Genomic DNA, 21,666 nt, shown 5'->3' with positions numbered 1-21,666 from the left:
ATTAAAAGCAAATGGAAACTCTATGTTGTACTCTATTCCCTAGTAAGCTAAAATTTATAGCAAATCTACTGAAAAATCTGACGGCACTTAATATCACTAATTGAATAACATAACTAATTATAACAATAAATTATTTTTTACTTATTTTTGAGTGTGAATTAATTGAACAGTTTGAATAGTTTCCACTACATATTTATCTTTCGTAACGTTTCGCAACTGTCAACATCTGTTGACAGTTGCGAAACGTCCATTTTCTGTTCAAACCAAAACCTAATCTAAATAAATTAGCCTTACATGAAACATAAACTAAAAATTTCACCCCCCCCCCCCAAATATGGAAAGTATTAAATTTATAGTGCAAAGTATCAAATTTATAATGAAAAGTATTAAATATATAATGAAAAGTATTACATTTATAGTGCAAAGTAGCAAATTTAAAGTGGAAACCTTATTTACCTTAATCTCTATTTTTATTGAACCCTTGGAATTAAAATCATAATATAATAGTAAGGGTAAATAAATTATATATGCATATATATATATTTATTTTCTCTTTATTGGTAGTTTTACTAATTTCAATAATAAAAATGTTAGCGTAACACATTTTTTATTAACGCAAGAATAGCGTGATCTGTACAACGAACAGAAAAAAAGGGTTTCATATAAATAGCACGCAGGGATTCTTCTGTGCATTGAATGAAAATGTCTTTGTTACGAAACGGTCACGAGAAACAATATATCACCGGAAGACAAAAATCACCGTAAGGCCACAATTCCCGTTACACAATTCGGCCTCGGAAATGTCCATCAAGCAAATGTCACTTTCTACAGGCGTATCCATATTTCGTTGTTCTAAGAAGCGACTGCGACGATTTTCTGGATAATCGTTACATATTTATGATTGGTCAGCAAATACATAATACATAGTGTTCAAGAAGGACCTGACAGACACTCGAAGACATCAGAAGATTCGACCTGCCCGCGGACAACATACGGTCATGGTCGCTCACATCTTGAGAGGGCCTCCAACATATGGACACTGCAGCAGAGAGGGATCAACCTCCACTATACTGCGGCTGCCATACAAATCAGAACTCTAAGGATCTTTCACAGACATCATCCCTGCGCCAGTTTCTCCACCACTACCGGAGAAAAACATCTCGCCAATCATAATCTGTCGCAATATGTAATATAATCTATATAAATTCCCACTAGTTTCCACCTGTGTCTTACTGGCTGCAAAGTCACACCCCAAAAGGTTAGAATCCCGAAAGTGACAACCCGAAACTTGCCTGTCAAACACAAACTATGCGTCCAATGTGGCTCACAATTGACATGCGCATCACATTCAGTATTACCAACAATTTTTTGTTTGGCTTCGATTCTAATAATATATTTATGTATACCGCATTGTTCAATTGCTTCAACAGTTAATATAATATGATATAATAAACCGCGATATCAATGAATGTCATTTACAGTAAATACAAACAGCGCATTTACACCGCTGAAGCCAGTGTTTCCAACTGTCACCATCGCGTTGCAAATAATGTACTTTATATTTTTGTGTATGTATATATTTTTTCGTTTATTCAGTCGCGAACATAAGGACCCCATCCACGCCCCGCCGAATAAATCGCGGGCGTTTCGCGGCAATGATGACATTATAAAAGAGCACACAGTTATTATTTCAATTACTTTTATGGCGCCATTTGAATTCGGCACAAAGCGCCCCTGCGTCCCGCCCCGTTCCGTTCCGTCCCGTCGGTGTAATGGCGGCGCTTACGGCCAAAGTTGCCACACCGCGGTAATTACCCAAACAAGCAATATATTATATTTCTTTGCGGGCCGCATAAATTAATACACTTCACTGCGGGACGCTCGTGATTAAGGCGGAAAGTTTTAATATTTTTTTCTGAAGACTGAAAAAGCAAATTTTCAACGTCCAAGGTTCAAGAGATGTGAGAAACACTTGCAAAACTTTCGTGCTTGGATATGCAAAGAATCAATATTCTAACATTGTATACAAATATTATTTTTTTAAAGAGCAACTCTCAGGACCACCCGTAATCGCTAAAAAACTCGTGACAAAAACTAATATTTTTATTAAAAGCTTAAATTTTATAACCACGTTATCAAATCTACTGTTACACACACTAAAGAGTCTGATAATATATGCATTATTGAAAAACAAAGAGTCTGGTTCTACCCGAATCATCTGCATTTCTAAAATGATGGAGAATTGGAAGAAACGTTATACGTTTCTGATTCTTTAAAAGTATATGATCTAAATAAGGTGATTGCGATCGATTATATTTTTTTCATGACACTGCGATCGACTTATTTTAATCTTAAGATTTTAATAGATTTAATTTTAAAAGTATTATATATTACACATTTTGTGTTAAGTCTCTAGTTATATATAAATAATTGAGGAATAATGCAGTTATACCCCAAAATATTTGAAAATATACGTCATTCAGACATAAGGCATTTTAAATACTTAAGCGTGCAGTCTACCTTTACATATGTTCATTTTCTGTTGAAACCAAAACCTAACCTAAGCGAATTAACAAATCACTCTGGAGTGCAAAGGGTTAACCCTTTGCACTCCAGAATGATTTGTACGCAATTTTTTACATCGTTACTTTTGTATTATTCTAACTAATTATGGATAGCAGTTGTAGTATTTAAACTTTATTAAACGCCTTATAGAAAACAGTACTTCAGAATACTATTGTACTTTAACAATTAAAAGATTGGATAGCAAAGACGTGAAATCTGTCGATTATTAAAGAGCTTTAGATCAATAGCTGACTGTCAAAAATGTTTCTAAGAATGGTACTCAATTTGTAGAATACATTTCCAGGAGAGAAAAAAAAACATATAAATTAAATAAAAATATTTAGCCTTTAAAAAAATGCAACACAAAGCTCAGAACTTAACCGATTTACTTCAGAGGAAATAAACATACACACAACCCTATTATTTCCACCAAAGTACATTCAATATCACGTTTAGGGCCCTTAATCTCGAAAATTATATTAATAACCCGGTCGGTTAACTATTAGAGTTTTCCGAGTGACGTGACTTGACATTTTTCGCCCAAACGCGCCCCATATCTGATCGAAAGCTTTTTTAGTTATATACATTTAATAGCATTGCATGAATGTATTTTACTGTACTGTATCAAACGGACTTTTATAAATTACATAGAATTTAAAACAAGCATTCAAATGCAAAAGAAATAAAGTGGCTTAAAATTATGTATGTGTTTATTTTAATAAAAATGTATTCTTCAGCCAATTGTAAGCTAATACAGTATAGCTTGATATATATAGGGTTAAAATGTTTTAACCATGGTAATGACAGAGAGAGTGAGAGAGGGAGAGGGAGGTTCACACGAGCGCATCGGATGATGCAGTCGGCTGTGGATGGGGGCGCCGTTGGGGGCGCAGCACGCAGGCGTCAAGACGCCCCGCAGCGTTCCCGCTAGCTCCCCGTACCCCCATTGTTTTATGATCGAACACGACGAGGACGAGTGGCTCTTTGTGAACACCCTATTGGCAAAATGTGTTTACACTCCGCACGTATTAATTGAGACCTCAGCGTTACGTACAAAGTGCCTCCTGCAATATGATTTTTTTCGCACAGAATCGAAGTATTATGCAATATGATGCAATATATACATGATGGTTCATAAGTTTCTTTATTGTTTTAAAAAAATAATAACATGTTATTTGAAATTGGTAGTTATTATTGCTACATTAAAAACACGACTAATCATCAGGTTAATAATAGAAGTAAATATTTTTAATGCCTAATTTTGCATAAAATATGATTTCAGAAAAAATGTCGCAACGGTGGCTAATTTTTATAATTATTTGTAACATATAAAGAGTTAACCAATAGCTATTAATAATATTTATTCAAGTTATTATATAACGATGTAAAAAAAAAAACATAAAATGCCATTTTTGTCATGATGCCCGGAAGCATTGTTTTTCCAAGGTCCATGTGATCTATGTGGTGCTATTATTGCTATTTTAAGTGCCTCCAAGTAACGCTTTAAGCGTTATTTTGTTCTTATTTTATTTCCCATGTATATTTATCATGTGACATTGAATGTTGTGCTTTAAGAGCAGAGTATTTTGTTGTCAAATGAGATAACAAAGCATAAGTCTGTACTAAAATAATACAATATACGTTGTCATTAAATCACTAAGTCTAAACATAAAATTCATAATGTACAAAAAAGTTGAAAAGTTTGAAACGAAATATTTCATCACAGAAATTTTGTTTGCAAATTTCACGAGTAGCTCATTTAATAACTAATAAAAAACAGCCATTTACTCATGGTGAATTAATTGTTGCAGTTAAGTACATTTTAAGTAACATCAATAGGCAATTAAATAGTAAGGCAAATAATCTTTGCGTGCTTGAAAAATTATGAGACTTGAAAATGCAAGGTGCTCAAAACCTTTAATTATTTACCAGCAGGTATTTTGTAGAAAATATCTACATATATTCAACAAATCACAATTTCGGACCAGATTTAACACAAAACTTAAAGATGACAAACTTCAATTCCTACTTTATTGAAATCTTATCTCAAAAACGAAATTGCATTATTCTCATGGATAAAGCTTTATTTATTTATGAAGTTGTTGTAGAAAGTTATAATAGTATTGCTATGCTATGGTTTGAGTATCAAAGAAATCTGTTCCTAAAAACATAAGCCATCTCTTAGCGAGCAGACAGAACCAACCCTTAATTGCACTATTTTGACTATTACTTTAATTCAAGCTGATAGTAGAATTATTATTAATAAATATTTTAAAACTAATTTAGTCCAAAAATACACGTAAACGAAAATATATGAATTAGATAGTAACCAAAATTATTTAGTACAATACCAATTCAATTATCAAACAGTTTAAAATAAAAAATATTGAAAGAATGCGGTGTCAAAAGTCGTATGATATTTATATTGTCTAAATTGTATTTAATAAGAATGGAAATTATTAAATTTTTTGTATCCCTTGCATAATCTGGAGCATGTGTCCCTTGCACCACAGAATTAATTCGTAACTACTTATTTTTGTACATAAATATATATATATATATATAATAACATATACCTAAATTTATAATTTTATCTACATATTTAATATTAAAAATGTTTTGAGTTAGGCTAGTTTAGCCTGATTCATATTTGTATTATATTTATTACTAAAAATAATATCTAAAGGTATTTTTTATTAATGTTATAATTGTATTTAAATTTAAAAAACCGTACACAATTATTTAATTTTATAGAAGAAGCAAGTACGCAAAAAGTTATCTAAATTTATAATTTTTTATATATATAGATATTTTTGCGCTATTTCGAAATTTATTATTATGTAAGGGGCACCTACTCAAGCTATTCAAGTGATTTATAAACTTAAATTATAATATATAACCATATTATTAGGCTCAAAAGTTTATGGCACCTTAAGGTGCCCAATGAGTACTGGCAATTTTTTTGATGACACCTATAGAAGCCATTCGCGGTGATAGGGTTAATATCAAAACATTTTGAATTAAAATAAGTTAAGTCGCATTTAACTATAGCATAATTTAGCCTAACTGAAATTTGTGTTGTATTGTATGCTTAAATTAATATATACATAATGAACATATTTTTTCCTGAATAATGATTTATTTGTATTTTTATATAAAAAAATATGCACAAATCTATTTTATTCTATAAAATTAATTTTACATCTACATAACTAAATTTTGAAATTTTTCTACTTTTTTAAAAAATATTTGAGTTAGGTTAGGTTAGGTTGGGGTATAATTTACCGTAACCTAACTTAAATTTATATTGTATTATATTCACATTATTATACAATAATTTAAACTTTTTTTCACAGAAATTTCATTATACTGTAGCTTAACTTACATAAGTTATATTATACTTAGAGTTTATTTTACCGTAGCCTGACTCAGGCTTACAAATTTCTTAATAAAATAATATATTTCTGTTTCTATTTATGAAATTAGGTACACATGTACTTAATTGTAAACTAACGTAATTTAGCCTAACCTAATTTTGTAGATACTATTTTATTACATAAAAACATATTATGTCATTAAATTATTCAATTGAAAGCAAAACATATTTAAAAAAAATATTTAAATAGAAAAATTATAGTAAAGTATTATTTTTCGAACATGTATGTTTCAAATATGTATTATCATCCATATTAAAATATAATTCCAAAAAAGCTTGACAACATAAGGGTTATTGTAATCGTCAACTAGTAAAGAAACTAGTTACAGTGTTATATATAAGTTCTTTATTTTTTAAGTGTCAAACTTTTTTAATATTAAAATTAAATATCCAAAGTAGTAAAGAATATTTATTTAAAATTAATTTTTTCGAGTTTTGAGGCAAAATGGGGGGTGTGACTTTGCAGCTAAATAGACGATTAAAAAGCTTGAAATAGTTAATTTTTATTAATAAATTTTAAAAATCACATATACATGCACTGCGACCTTCTCTAATGCATCTCTGTATCTTTGACCAAATCTCACATATTTTATAATGATAGTATGAGACAGTTTTGACATATCACGTACGTTGCAAACCAATTTATTTGCTTCTTGGACACACCTAGGTTCAGATAGCCACTCTAGCGATCGAGAACCAAAGTGTAAAAGAACAATAATAATGTGCAAAGTGTATTATTTATAGCGCGTTCTTTCCCAAAAAATAATAGTTTCCTGGTGTTTTTTACGGACGGATGTAATAATAGGTGTTCCGTGCAATATTTTTAATTAATAATGCAAATGTTTGGTCATTAAAGTGCTTTTTATTTACATTTATGCCTCACCCTTTCGTTTAAAAAAATAATGCACTATCATTTGGAGCATATTGCGTGCGCATTTCACGCCAGACCAAGCGTTATTTTTTACAGCCCTAAACACTAACGTTTTACACTCGTGACGCACATTCAAAGCTCTTATCTGATCGCAATTCTTCCGACAGATTCGGATTATTAAAAAATGCCCAAATTTTTAACGCGCTTTACGATAGCGGAAATGAGGAAAAGCGCGGCGGTGGCGGCGACGGCGCTGGTGAGGGCAATGGTGGGAGGGTGAGCTCGTAAATAACGTCGGCGTTTTGTCTATATGTACACATTTTTCCAGTGTGTGTCAGATCATTATTTATCAACTTAATTGTTTACACACCGCGCCCACTCCATCAATTTATGGCGGCAATAGGAGTCAAATCGCGCTCGTGTCGGCGAATATTGGGGTCGTATTGGAGGTGGCAGTGGGGGTGGTGCGAATTTACGGTGGAGGGGGGCATGTGTGTATGCAATCGCGGGATGAAATTGATACAAAGTGTTAGGCTGTTGGGTGAAAAGGTTAAAAGGTCGCTGCTAAAAAAAATTTGGACGCACCGGTGTCGTGGAATTATGGCTATTGGATTTTAATGTGTTTTAGACCTTTTTACAAAATTGCTATGATATAGAAATTGTTACAGTGTGTTTTTTATGCTTACTAAAATATTAATGTGACCTTTACGTAAGATACGATGTGCATTACGTTATTGCTTTCTTTAAAATTATATATACTTAATTCGTTAAAATATATGATTGCAGTAAAATAGATTCATCTACGATGATTCATTCTCATCGTCATAGACTATTGTATGGATGCGGATTCCTTAACGTCCCCCCCAGTAATAAAAGTTGTCTAATTTAAGAAGAGTTACACACTGATGATTTTATTACTATTTTAAGATAATTTAGAAAAATGGGAGCTCAAAAAAAAATATGGAAAAATATAATATTAACAAATTTACCTTCACTTCCAATAAGACAATATAAATTAAATATTATTAAGAAAATCATATTCACGTGTCTCAATTTTATAAAATAAAGTACACATGTACCTCAATTTTTAATTTGCTTTAAATATTTTTAATAAAAATAATATGACTAAGGCTAAGTTAGAGTAAATTTTACCGTAGCCTAACACAGCCTAGCTAAAAATTTTGTTGTGTTATAGAGTCAAAATATTAAATTGACATTTTTTTAATAATAGAATTGTAATTTTATTTCAAAAAATGATGTACACATTTAATTCATTTTAAGTGTACCCTAAAGTATATTTTTTTTATATATGTATTATTTAACTGTTTTTGGTTAGGTTTAGTTAAGTCAGATTTAAGCGTAGCTTAACTTAATTGGTATTGCATTGCATTATAATATCAAAGAAATATTTTCATTTTTACTTAGAAAATTATGTATACATTCATTTAATTTTATAAAATTAAATATATATGGACCTACATATATACTTTTTCTACATATTTATTTTTAGTTGGGCTATGTTAGGGTACATTTTACTGTAGCCTAACTCAGCATAACTCAAATTTGTATTGTACTGTTTACCTTACTAAATATTTATTTTTACTAATATTTAAAACACTATGTGTACACTAACATAATTTTATAAAAATAAGTAATTATATATTTAGGTACAAAATGAGAACCTAGCCTAACTTAGCTCAACCTGATTCTTATTTGAAAATATTTTTTTATAAATAAAATTTTTACTTTATACGAACAGGTATTAAAAACAATACATCATATTATATATATATATATATATATATATATATATATATATATATATATATATATATATATATATATATATATATATATATATATATATATATATATATATATATATATATATATATATATATATATATATATATATAAAATATTTGTAAATAGCAATAAAAAAATATATATTTATTTTATTAATACCGTATTATTTTATATTACTGCAAATATTATATTTTTAATTAATAATATAACGTTGAAACGCATTTTTCAATGTTATTAAAAGAACTTAAATATTAATTTTAGTTACAAAATATGAAAAAATTTTTTTTTAGAATTTTGAAACCTTGCAAAACTGAGAATTATACTATTATAATATTACTAATACTAATAAATTTAAGTTTCTTAGTCTTGAAACAAAAGTTAAATAATAGTTATATTGGGTAAATATTTTTTAACTTGTCTAAAATAAAATTTTAACATTTAACATTGTTGTTGGCAAAGTCGATTTTATATAATTTGAAATTTTAAAAAACTGTTAGATTGAACGATATTAAGAATATACTAAAAATAATAATACATTTTAATAATTAGCTGTATAATATCTGCCTTAAAAGAAAAGATTTTTTTTAACATTTTTTAAATATGTAATACATTGATATATAAATGGTTATAAAAAGTTTGATAAAAATAAAAGGATTAAAGTAGTATTATTATCAACAACATAAAAAATTGTCTTTTTTTTACTGCTATTTTTTTATAATATATAATACGATTATGAGCTTAAAACTTTATTTATATTGAAAGCTTTGAAGCATTAGTTTGTATCCTTTGTGCCAAAATAAAAAGCGAAAGCGTATATTAAACCAAAAAAAGAATAAGGTAAAGATATTACTATTAGGATTAAATAAAAATAATAAAATCTAAACGACCTAGGTCTTTAGAAAATAACGACTAAATTATTTTTTACACAACGATGACGTTCATCTACAAAATTTGCGATGAAAAAAGCAGTACCTATTGCCCGTCTATCTTCGTCGTTGTTCAAGGAATTTTATTATTAGATAAGGAAAAAAAAAACATTTTTTACGAAAAATATTTTTTTTACTGCACAATTGCATAAAAAGTTAATAATAAATATATAAAAACCAAAAATCTTATATTTTTACTTTTTCTTTTCTGTATAATAAATATAAAATCACTTAAGAATGAACCTTAATTTTTTTATTATTAAAACGAAAGCATGAAATCTCTTTAAAAAATGAGTTACTGAAATATGATTAAAAATCTCGAATATCTACAATTTTGGATTTTTTTATTGTATAAATCTAGTTTTTGTGCAGTAATAAATAAAATCTTTTAACAAGACCTTGACATAATAATTAATATAATACTAAAATTTCATTAAATTATGTAGGAAATTATTAAAAAATAAAAATATAAAGTGAAAACATGTTGAAATATATCCATGTCTATATTTTTACTTTTTATTTAAACCTTGGTTTGAAAAATAGGTCTTATTTGAGCAATCCGGAAATAATCCATCTTTTAGTATAGATGCAGAGTCATGAATTTTTTACAAAAAATTGGCTGATTTGTGATAAAATCCCGCGCGTAATACGTTTATGCAAAATTAGTGCTATTCATCAACACCACAGATTGAATCAAATTGTGCCTACCTAAATTTAATCTGCAAAATTCCTTGCGCAAATAAGGCTTTATATACACTTCACCCCACCCACATATTCTCTTTCGCATTGTTGACAATTTTCAACCCTAACGCATACAGAATTGCAGCAGCAAACATCGCGCCTCCTCCCTTCTCTCGGTTACCACGGCAATTATCTCTTAAAGTTATCCCATCTAAGCCCACCCACCCATATGCGTTGAGAATGTGTGTATAAATATTTTTTATTCACTGTTGCAAGTGTCCGTTGGTATGAAGACGTAAAAACGGAACTACCCTCCGGGTGAAAAATTCATGCGGTCACTTTGCACCGAGGGTGAGAGGCTTTTATCCGGCGAACGAGGGGAAAACTTTGTGGAAACTCACCCTTATTTGTTTTCCGGGGACTTATGTACCCTTGTACTGAACAGCTATTTAGGCCTGGCAGATTTATTTGCGCGGACCACTTGAGGGAGAGCCGCATCGATGTGTTTGTATCGAGTGCTGTTTGTGAGCTGATTGGAAATTAAATGTAATAAAACAGAGAGGAATAATATTGTTTAATGGTAGCAAATGAGGTTTATACAGGATGTTGCTGAATTTTTTAATTTATGTTGACTCAATAGATTTTATCTATTTAATTTAATTGAATCAAGAACATCGTGATTTTATATGTTACCTTAATGTATCATAATAGTCAAAGCTGATATTAAATAGAACAACGTTTAATGCCAGCATGTTAAGGAGCCAGATGGCGACAGCCATAGGCGAGGCGACTATAACTCTAACGCGCAGCAGAAAAGAGTGCGATCGTGATTCTCAAAGACTTTGAATTGAATAGAAAAATTGTCGAAGTGAAATTCATTCTTCATAACAAAGACGAACATATTGGAAGATTTATCTCAGACGTCGTTTACGCGTAGAGAAAATCTAAAAAATATACAAGCGGAAATTTTCCTAGTTTACTAGTATTTCGGATAAATATAGAAATGATTACAAACGTATTTTTTACAGTACGTTTTTCATACTTTAAATCTCTGCGGCTCGGAAGACCTTAACCAACTAGATCAGTGGTATTCGTAATAAGATACCCAAGTTGACACTTTTGGTTACGCTAAGTGATAAAATAAATAATAAATGCATATTTATATTTAAAGATACGCACTAATGTTTTTTCTATCTTAGTTGTTCAAGTTTAAAATAGTTTAGAGAGCACTGATATAAATAAAGGGATTACTTTTAAGGATTCAAACTCTTAGATTAGGGTTATTCATTGATATTTTGTATCGATGAGTCATCCCTTATCTCTTCATGAATAATTTTTTTAATTATTTTTTTCTATAGCCACCACAAATTATTTAAACAATTACTTAGAAATGTTAGTAAATTTTTATGTGGCAAGCTTTGAGAATTAAATGTATAAAAATATTATTAATGCTTAGCAAAAGCTATGTCGTACTGTAATATTTTTTTCATTTTATAAATCAAGAACCTAAGAGCTTAGCTTTAAGAAAATTTATTTAAACTGTAATCAATCATTATTTAGTGCATTAGTATTAGTAGCAGCTCTAATTAAATCGAGCTATACACATCTTATCAATTTTTATTAAAACTTTTTGCCTAAGGGTTTTCTCTATAGAATAACTATAAAAAGTAATATTTGACTTTTCTCTCTTTCTGTGGAAAATGGATCACGCACGTCGTCACCTAAAGCACAAGCTTAGTATGTCCTTTGTTAATAATAAAACAATATGGCGCAGCCCAGTGAATGTGTTTGCGTTGCGTATATAAAATGTGGGTTTGGGTCTAAAAAGCGGGTCTGACGTTAAACATTCCAGTGGGTCTAGTTTTATGGCTAGACACGCATTATTAATGAAGCGGTGTCTTGTTTGAGAATTTGTTTGAATATTGCGTATTCATTGAATAGCTCAATAAAAACAAGCAACTTTACTATATAACAGGAAAGTAACAAGTCTGCTTTACAACTTTAAAGAAGACTGTTTTATATACATTATATTGTTTTAATAAAATTATATTATTTGTAAGTGCTAACCCCAGCTCAAGACATTCATTCGGTATCCGGATTCCGACTCGGTCATGACATAAGTGAAATGGTTTGTGAGTAAATTTCATTAATGTAATAAGCAGTAAATTTCGGCGAGCTACGTTTGTTTTCATATGCAAAGTGTTTCGGCAAGACACGTTCCAGCTCAACAGAGCTTTTATTTAATTTCAATATAAATAAATAAGCTTTGAGTCATGTGTTCTGAAATGTCGACATTGTTGGAAAACTTCCTATTAAAATGGAATCGATTATATTCAGGTAAATATTTTTGATATACATGAAATTTATTTTATTTTTTAGTAATTTATCTAATAGTTTTTATTTTGTTATAGAATGCTGGATGGCCGTTCTTTATTTTACTGCTTTTTAGATCAGCGAAAAATGATGCAGGATCAGCAAAAGTGATCAGAAATTGAGAATCAAACTGAGACAATATACTAGAATTTTCAGGATGGACAAGATCAGCCGAATGACGCAGAATTCTAGAAAGTCTGATTTTTCAGGTAAGCAAGACCTAACAAAAGTCAAAGGATGTTGTAATTTTTTTAACATTCGTGTGCTTTAAAGCTAGGGGCGTAAACCCAAATTTGCCATCTGTTTCCCAATTATGAATAATGATAAATGGATAGCTCTCGAACTGACTGTGTTAACGCAAATAGAGTATAGTAAGCTGGCAGTATGCTATTACTGTTATCAGAATAAAATTAATTTATTTAAAAAATATGCATAATAATAAAGTGTAAAATATATAGTGACAATGTCAACTTTTTAATCATCAAGAAAGAAAATGCACGTAATGCTATTTCAGAAGCTAATCAATATTTTTAATAAATACTGATTGTTTTTAGTATAATATTTGATATTTAAGTATGACACTAGAAACTATATTCTTCATCTAAAGTTATTAAGGTGACCGTTAATATGTGATTAATTCGGTCGCGAAATGCGTCATCTAAAAATAATATCAACTTTTACAACTTATCATCCAAGGAAAGAAGATCAGAAAGAATCATTTAAGACAACATAAAAAAATATTATCTTGGCTAAAGAACCTTTATTAGTGATTCTTAAAGATCACTGTCTTTTTATTTAGAACGGAAGTAAGCAATAATATAAATGTACGACAATGCACCGGCTTATACCATAGCAGGCGTGATGTCAAACTCTTATTTTCACATTTCACGTGTTAAAATTAATTTTCTAACTATTTAGTAGTACTCTAGGTACACTGTACCCACATATAATATAATTAAGAATTCGTACAATATTATAAATGTTTTTTTTAATCTTATAGTATGCTTAGCACAGAACCCATCGCAAAGACGCTCTTATAAATTTAAGCAGTTTATCCAACTTAAGCAACAAGCTTTTTTACACCCCCCTCTGGGTTGGTACATTGGCCTAACGGCGCTCGTTCCGTCCATCGATACAGCCGTAAAACGCGCCGTTACGACCGGCGAATGTGACGCGCTCGATCCGGTCCGCGTCAGTGCCGAGCCGTGTATTTTTATTTTTACTTATATATTTTTTTCAGAAATAGTTTACAATAAATCCGTAATTTGAAAGCGGCGGATCGGGGTCGGACAGTCTGTCATCTGCGCGAAATAAAATTGGACCCGGAGCGGATACGTGAGCGGACTGGAAACGAGCGACCCTACTATTCTGTATGTGTGTGCAAAAAAGAAAAAAAAACGACGACCCCGGAGCCCGGGGAATGTACACTTTACGCGGCGCTTATTGAAAAATAACACTAACAAAGTGTTATAGGAGGAAAATGCGGTCGCGCTATTTTCCGCGATGGAAACGCCTTGCGGAATTATCAATTGGGTGGATGCAATTTTCCCGGCGCGGAAAATAATAATATTTACAGCTAGAAGATGATTGGTTTCGAAAATGAAAAAATATGTTAGACTAAGTAACTATTCCATTCGACAATCACTTGTAAATCTGCCTTGATTTATAATAGTGGTGCACCGTATAAAATAAGCATTTTCGGGTTTGAGGCCGAATAGGTGTGATTTTAAAGCCAAAACAGACGCCGAAAAAGTTTATAACAATTTGATTTATAAATAGACATAAATAACAAGGACGTCATTTGGAGGAAGGAGGGGGATAATTTTACATATTACTGGAAGAAAAAAGCACCGTATGTCACAATACTCCCGTTGCACAATTCGACCTTAGAGATGTCCATCAAGCAAATATCATTATAAAAGCGTAAACATAATTTGTTGTTCTAAGAAGCATGTGCAATTATTTTTCTGGATGATAGCTGCATGATTGTGATTGGTCAGCAAACTTTGAAGGCCTGAATACATAGGGCTGATCTTCAAGGAAAATCTGGCAGACACTCAAAGAGACGAGCAGATTCAGCCAGCCAGCGGACAACATACGATTAGAGATGCTCACATTCTGAGAAAAACTCCACCATACGATCAACCTCCGCTATACTGTCGCTGTTACACCAATTAGAACTCTAAGGATCTTCCACGAACATCATCCCAGCGCCAACTTCTCCACCACTACCGTAGAAAAACATATCACCTATCATAGTCTGTCGCAATATGTAATATAATCCAATAAAATTCTCACTAGTTTCTATCTGCGTCTTACTAGCTGCGAAGTCACACCGCAAAAAAATATTTAAAAAAATGACCACTGACTGGCTAACTTTTGCCCTTACCCTGGAAAATCTGGAACGTCCCTGATTCTAAGCCAGAAATTCTCAAGTTATCCTTCAAGGAAAACATTAAAAATCATTAAATTACATATTTTTTTCAAATATGTAATATCAGTGAAATCATATCGGAATACATTTTCACTGGTAGATATTTATTTTACCAATGAAAATATAATATATCTAGCCTGTGCTAGTAAAATTATATGATTTCAACTTTTCCATACATAGTAATATATACATATTTATAATTATTTATTTCCATGCGATGTATAAATGTTACATTGTATGTTTATTTTTACTAGTAAAGTCAAAATACATTTTCACTAGTAGATATATATTTTTAATAGCAAAAATATCATTTAATTGATAGGTGCTAGTAAAATTAAATGCTGCTCTAAAATTTTTATGAAACTTATTTTGACAGTTGCGAAACGTATATTTGCTGTTTAAACCCAAACCAACCCCAACTTGACCTGATGAAAGTTCTAAAACTTTCATCAGGTCAATTCCAAAATATAAACTAAGCCAACTCAACTCTCAGGAGAAAATAAGCGGAAGAAGAAGTATAGACAGATGTCACATCTCGCATATTGCTCCATGATTTATCTGCAATTCGATTTTACACTATGCTTTAAAAATATAAAAGCTATCCTTACCGATATTATTACAGACTTCTAATATGAAAGTATTGGTCAAAGTGTATTCAAACCAAATGTTGGTCAATAGGAGGGCGCACAAACAAATATCACTTCTCAGAAGTAAAAAATTCACGTCAAAAGCAAAAAAAGACGGCACGATTTTATTGCTTTTGACGTGGATTTTTGGTTACTGAGATGTTATAATTGTTTTTGCGTTCTCCTATTGGTCAAAATTCGGTTTAGATATGTTTCCTTTATTCGATTTTCACAAAAAAAATATTTTTTATCGATAAATTTGATCAAATTAGAGGTTATAAATCGATTTAAATACTATATAATTGCAGCATTTTTAAATATAAAAACTCATATACTGAATATGACGCATGAATATGTTTTAAAGGAATGGACGTATATTTTGACACAATCAACCTACGTTAAAAACTTTTTTGAACTTTATCAAGAGGAAATAATTGAGAGTTATATATAAAGTAAATTACATAATTTTACCACTTGAACGACTTCTATTAATACATTTTCTAACACAATTATTTTTGCAAACGATTTTAAAATCGATATTGGTTTTTAAAATACCACTATTTTTGTGATTAAAAACCCTTGTATTTACTACTTCATACGTATTATAATTTAAAAACATATGTTGATATATTTTCAGTAATTAAAAAATACTGATTGTATGTTAGTATTTATAGTAATAAAGGTTAAAACATGTTGTACTTACATTCTGAATTTGATTCATTTTGGTGAAGTGTCGACCAAACTCCCACAAGTCAACGCCGAACTTGAGCGCCCAATTTTTGACCCTAAAAACAATAAAATACAATACTTAGTAAATAGTTTTAAAAAAAAAATAATGTGTTGGTTCGGTGCATCAATATTAGATTTAGAGTGCATACATTTCTTAAATTAATCTCGATAGAAAAAGATTTTCACTCGCTTTGCTGTGTACAAAGCGTGCTAAAGATGAGTGGGACGCTTTCCTGAATTGAAAATAAAAATCTGTATCAGCATGCGCTGGGACATAAGCTGCACCTCCGTCAGCATATAAATAATGTATGAATGACATTTTTATTTATAATTCACACCCCATTAATCTATTATTAACAAACCATTTAAGACTCAATCGAAATTAATTTAATTAACGCATTACCGAAAATATTTTCCACGCACCTCCGAACAACCGTGCCACCACACTACCACCCAACTATGAATATTTTATGGTGTATTAACAGCGGCGGAGAGCTCGTTTCGACCCTAATAAATAGTCGGCTATTTTGTATAATAGAGGTCAACGCCCACGCGTTCGGATACGAGAGGATAAACCGAAACAGGTGAAACGGTAGTAATAATCCGGGTGCATGAACGAAGCAACGCACGGCGGCGAAAAATCGTAGCGTGGGCGGAGTCCTTTGTGCGCTCTGGTTCGCGGCGTTTGGCCGAAAAGAGCAAATTAACGTCCATTAACCGGGAGTGTTCGACCCACACACGTGCGATATTGTGTTTGAAGATTAGCATATATGCTCCAATGGCGCGCCGCTCATACATGCGGTTGATGCGCTGCATATCAACATTAAAATAATAACATTTGATTTTCCACATAATGTACATAAATATTTGAGAGCTAATTTCAAAATTTATCACTACGTGTCACGCTGATGTTTACACTAAGCGACAAGTGGCAGATTCAACAATTAAATATGGTTTATTAGCCGCATTGTTCGCGCATGCGCATTGACAATGATCAAAGTAACAAGCCTAGTTAGTACGTAGTTTGCGCATTTTTAGATTCTAATTTTTAATGTGTGTGTAATACTGAGTGTGTTTTGTTGTACTCGCTGTTCACCAGAATGTATTGGGTAATGATTTTAGCCAATAAAGAAGTAATTGACCTATAGAATGGATTTATTTTGTATAATATTTTTCTCATATAAACGCAATTCATATTTTTTACAAATTTATAATAATTTTAAATAATCAATTTATATAATAACCATAAACGGTGATTCCATATTTCACCGATAAAAACATAATGGAGGTACAAGAGAGAAAATTATTGTTTTTTATATTTTATTTTCGTTATTACACAAACCGCCGATACGTATATGACCACCGATCACGACACAGTTCCACATATAAATAAAATATATATAAACGAAATAATAAAGGAAGATAAGATTTCAGTTTGATATAAAAATGTTGTTTTCGCAAAAGTAACGCATAAAAAATTAATGAACACGTAACGATATAATTACTTAAAAAAAAAATTTTCATAAGAAATATTTGTTACGATCATTTACAATAATATATGTGAGGGTTATGTTAGTTTTATGCCTAGATTGCGTTTTGTAGTTATTGATTTTATTTTTCCATTTATAGAAAAGGCAACTTTTTCATAACATAACTTTTACGCTAGTTTGCATATTGTATCGACAAGTGTACGCCAACGCATCTAGCGTTGGCGTTAGTGAGTTTACACATCCATTCCATTCAGAAAGCTGTAGCAAAGAGAGAGGACGGCGCGTGAGGTGGATAAATATACATAAAATTCAAAATTATCATTGTGTACATTGTTTTAATTAAAAAAGTAAGATGGCGTTTTAGTCGATTAGCCGAAGGAGAGTGGGTGCAAAAAGAGAGAGAGAGGAGCAATTTTACTCGTCGCCATAAATCAATGAGGGACTTGTCGCTCGATCCGAAGTAGATTTTTTTGCAATATTAAATATTTCCCCATTCGCGTCGAGACGGGGGACTCTCCCAACCTTCTACCCTTTTACGTCTACTCCCACTTCGCCGCCCGCGCGACGGGCGGTGGGGGTGGACGTATATCTAACGCAGATCCTCCTAGTCGTTTCATCCGACCCACCTCTTTGTTTTTCATCTTTTAATTTAGTAGTTATCTCAAACCCTTGTTTGTTCCCCTCCTCGCTCCCAAAGATAACCTGCTTTCCATCACGGTAAACGGTATGCTCTGATTCGTTTGTGTTTTTTGCCGCTTGCCACTGCACTGGTTAACCCTTTAACATTCATCAATTTCAAAAAGAAAATGTTAACATACATTCAGTGTAAAGTGAAATATTGTATTGAGTGATTTCGTAATACAAAATATAGTTATTTTGTGAGAAGTCTACATTTTTTATAGGCAGCAAAGGAATATAAAAATAAAACGGAAGGAAATTACTTTCTCTTAAAAAAGACTTCAATAAAATTTATATTAATAATTAGGCTTATTAGATATTTTGCGAGCAACTTTTTAATTTTATTTTGCGACGTCACGGTCAATGTATTGCAAACATATACACGCTTGCTTAGGAATAAATGTGATAATAACTTAAATAACTTAAATAACTTTATCAAATATAAAATATGTAGCTATCATGAACTATACTAAATTAAACATAAAAAAAATATTAAAATAATATTTTAATTGCTTATTATTCTATTAAAGCCAGTGTTTATAATGTGTCTCGATTCAATATTTTAAAAATATACACAGCTTTAAAGATTTTTATTTATATGTATTTAAAACAATAATCACAATTATAGTAAAAAATAATATGACTATTGTGTGGGACCATTTTATTCACTATGGCCAAAACTAGGCGTGACGGTATCGTAGGGCAACACATTATTTGGCGGACCTCAACGAGAAGATAATGACCAGCGGCGCCTCGTCCACCAATCATTCACATGGATTCAAACATGTAACTAATATTATACAGGCGGCCTTCGACTATCGAAAGTTCTACTATCACACAATTTGCTATTTCGCACATTTAAAAAAAAAAACAATTTAAAAAAAAAATTTTTTTTTTAAACTTTCTGGTAGCGGTGAATCTTTTGTTTCAATCAGACGTTCGTATGATACAAACAGGTCTGCGATATGTTCAATTTTGCAAAATAAAAATATAATTAAAGAATACGTTCAAAATTGTGGAAAATAAAGATATATTTCCACAATCTTTAATATGTTTTCAAAAAAACACAGCAAAAAAAAAACATGGATGAAATGGAAAATCTTTGTCATCGTAGATCGATGACCAACATCAAAAAGATGTCCCTCTGAGTATTTCAATTATTCAAGCAAAAGCTCTTAGTTTGCACAAAGATTGGAAGGATAGATTAAAAAAATATTTTAACGCGGTTTTTCAAGCAAGTAACGGTTGGTTTTACAATTTTAAAATGAGGTATTCTTTTCCTAATATTAAATTTATTGGAGAATCGACTGATGCGGATAAAGATGCTGCAAAAGAATTTATTTCCTAATTATTCAAAATTATTGAAGATGTAGAATATTCCTCTAGCCAAATATTTAATGTAGATGAGACAAGTTTATTTTGGAAAACTCTATAACAATGAAAAATATGAATGAAGCCTTCACGCACCTTGACAATTTTTTAAATATTATGGAAGATTGTGATCCCAATGGAGAAAGCATATCTCAAGTGCGTGGGGCGATCAATAAAAACATAGCATGTTATAAAATACTATATGAAGAAAAGAAAAAGAATAGTGGAAAACAGTTAACTCTTGATAACTTTTCAAAGGAAACACCCGCAAACCCCACTTAAACGTGTCTCTTAAACATCTTATATTTACTTGATAAATAAATATTTTAAAATACACACAATTTCAATTTTTTTTACTTCCCTCGACTTTCGTACATTCAACATTCGCACACATTTTCAGGAACCAATTATGTGCGAAAGTCGAGGGCTGCCTGTATTATTTTAAACTACTGCAGTAGTACAATCTGTTTATAATTGCCACCCGTCATTGTAAATTCTTAAAAATCAATAAAAAAAATCTATGATTAGTAGTATATGTTTAACTTGATTAATACCAAGCTTTTTACTTCATAATATGCATTTTTAGGTTAAAAAACAATTTATTTTAATTTGATAAAACATAAATCTATGTTTTTTTAAATATATGAATCATTAATTATATATTCATAAAATTATATAATTGCTATCAAAAAATTGTTAGTACGACAGGTAAGGTCAAGAGGTTAACGGGCAACAAGCGCGCAGTCGGAATCAGTGCTATATTTTTCCGACCGCCTAATAACTGTTTAAACAATTTTAGATTTATTTTTAATAAAATTAGAAGGTTAAGAACACCATATTTACATAATATTGCACCAAATAGAGGACTCGATTCAAAATAAAAATTACATGAAATTTAGAGGAGAAAAATTTAAAAATGACAACCTGCGAAAATTCTGGTTTTTCTGGAGATTGTTTTTATAATTTTTAAAATAGCAAAATAAATTATATATTTTTCTAAAAAAATGAAGTTGAAATTCGCCTCGGATATTATAAAAGCTTATTTTTTAATACAAAGACAAACTTATCCTACAAACTGATATATGAAACTCAACATCAAAAATTCGTAGCGCTATTTAGAGTAGTGTGATGAGTACTTAAAATATTTTGCTAAATTTACAGTAATAACAAAATATTTAAACAAATAATTAATAAATATTACTTCGAATAATCCAAATTGTTTCATAAATTTATATACTTTGAAGAAATCACGAAAAAATATTTTAATGTATTCTTGAAAAAACTGAAAAAATAATATTAAATTTTAATTTTCAATATTTCAAGCAACAAAATAAATATTTTTATAATTAAACCCCTAAAAATATTTCTGCTGGCAAAAAGATTGTATGCTTAAAAAAATATTATCATTATATATAGTACATTTAGACTAACCTCAAATTGAAGATTATTCGTATTAAATTGAAAGACATAAAAAAGTAATACCATTCATTGTGAAAGTTCACAGCTTCACAATATTAATCGTGAAATATAAGTATTTCTGCAAATTCCACAATTACAAAGTGCTTTGTTTTTGTTGTTTTGATTTTTGGCTAATAACTTGCATAATTGTTTTGTAGATAATGCAGAGGTACATCGAATAAAAAAGAACTACCTGTGTTGGTATAATATATAAAAAACAAA

The 21,666-nt window shown here is 30.5% G+C and overlaps 1 protein-coding gene across 2 annotated transcripts in view; it reads right to left on the bottom strand.

Moving 5' to 3' along the window:
- stol (voltage-dependent calcium channel subunit stolid) overlaps positions 1–21,666 on the bottom strand; it is a 123,335-nt gene that overhangs the window by 76,270 nt on the left and 25,399 nt on the right. For both annotated transcript variants that reach the window (XM_088205826.1, XM_088205828.1), the window contains exon 3: positions 16,422–16,503. In XM_088205826.1, coding sequence (XP_088061952.1) covers positions 16,422–16,503 — 82 coding nt within the window. The remainder of the gene's footprint in view (positions 1–16,421; positions 16,504–21,666) is intronic.

Source organism: Plectrocnemia conspersa, unplaced genomic scaffold (assembly GCF_051122295.1).
Source record: "Plectrocnemia conspersa isolate PC_06_02 unplaced genomic scaffold, ASM5112229v1 ptg000002l, whole genome shotgun sequence".
Lineage (NCBI taxonomy): Eukaryota > Metazoa > Arthropoda > Insecta > Trichoptera > Polycentropodidae > Plectrocnemia > Plectrocnemia conspersa.
Note: the sequence above shows the minus strand (reverse complement) of the source record. Positions and strands in the feature narration are given on the sequence as shown.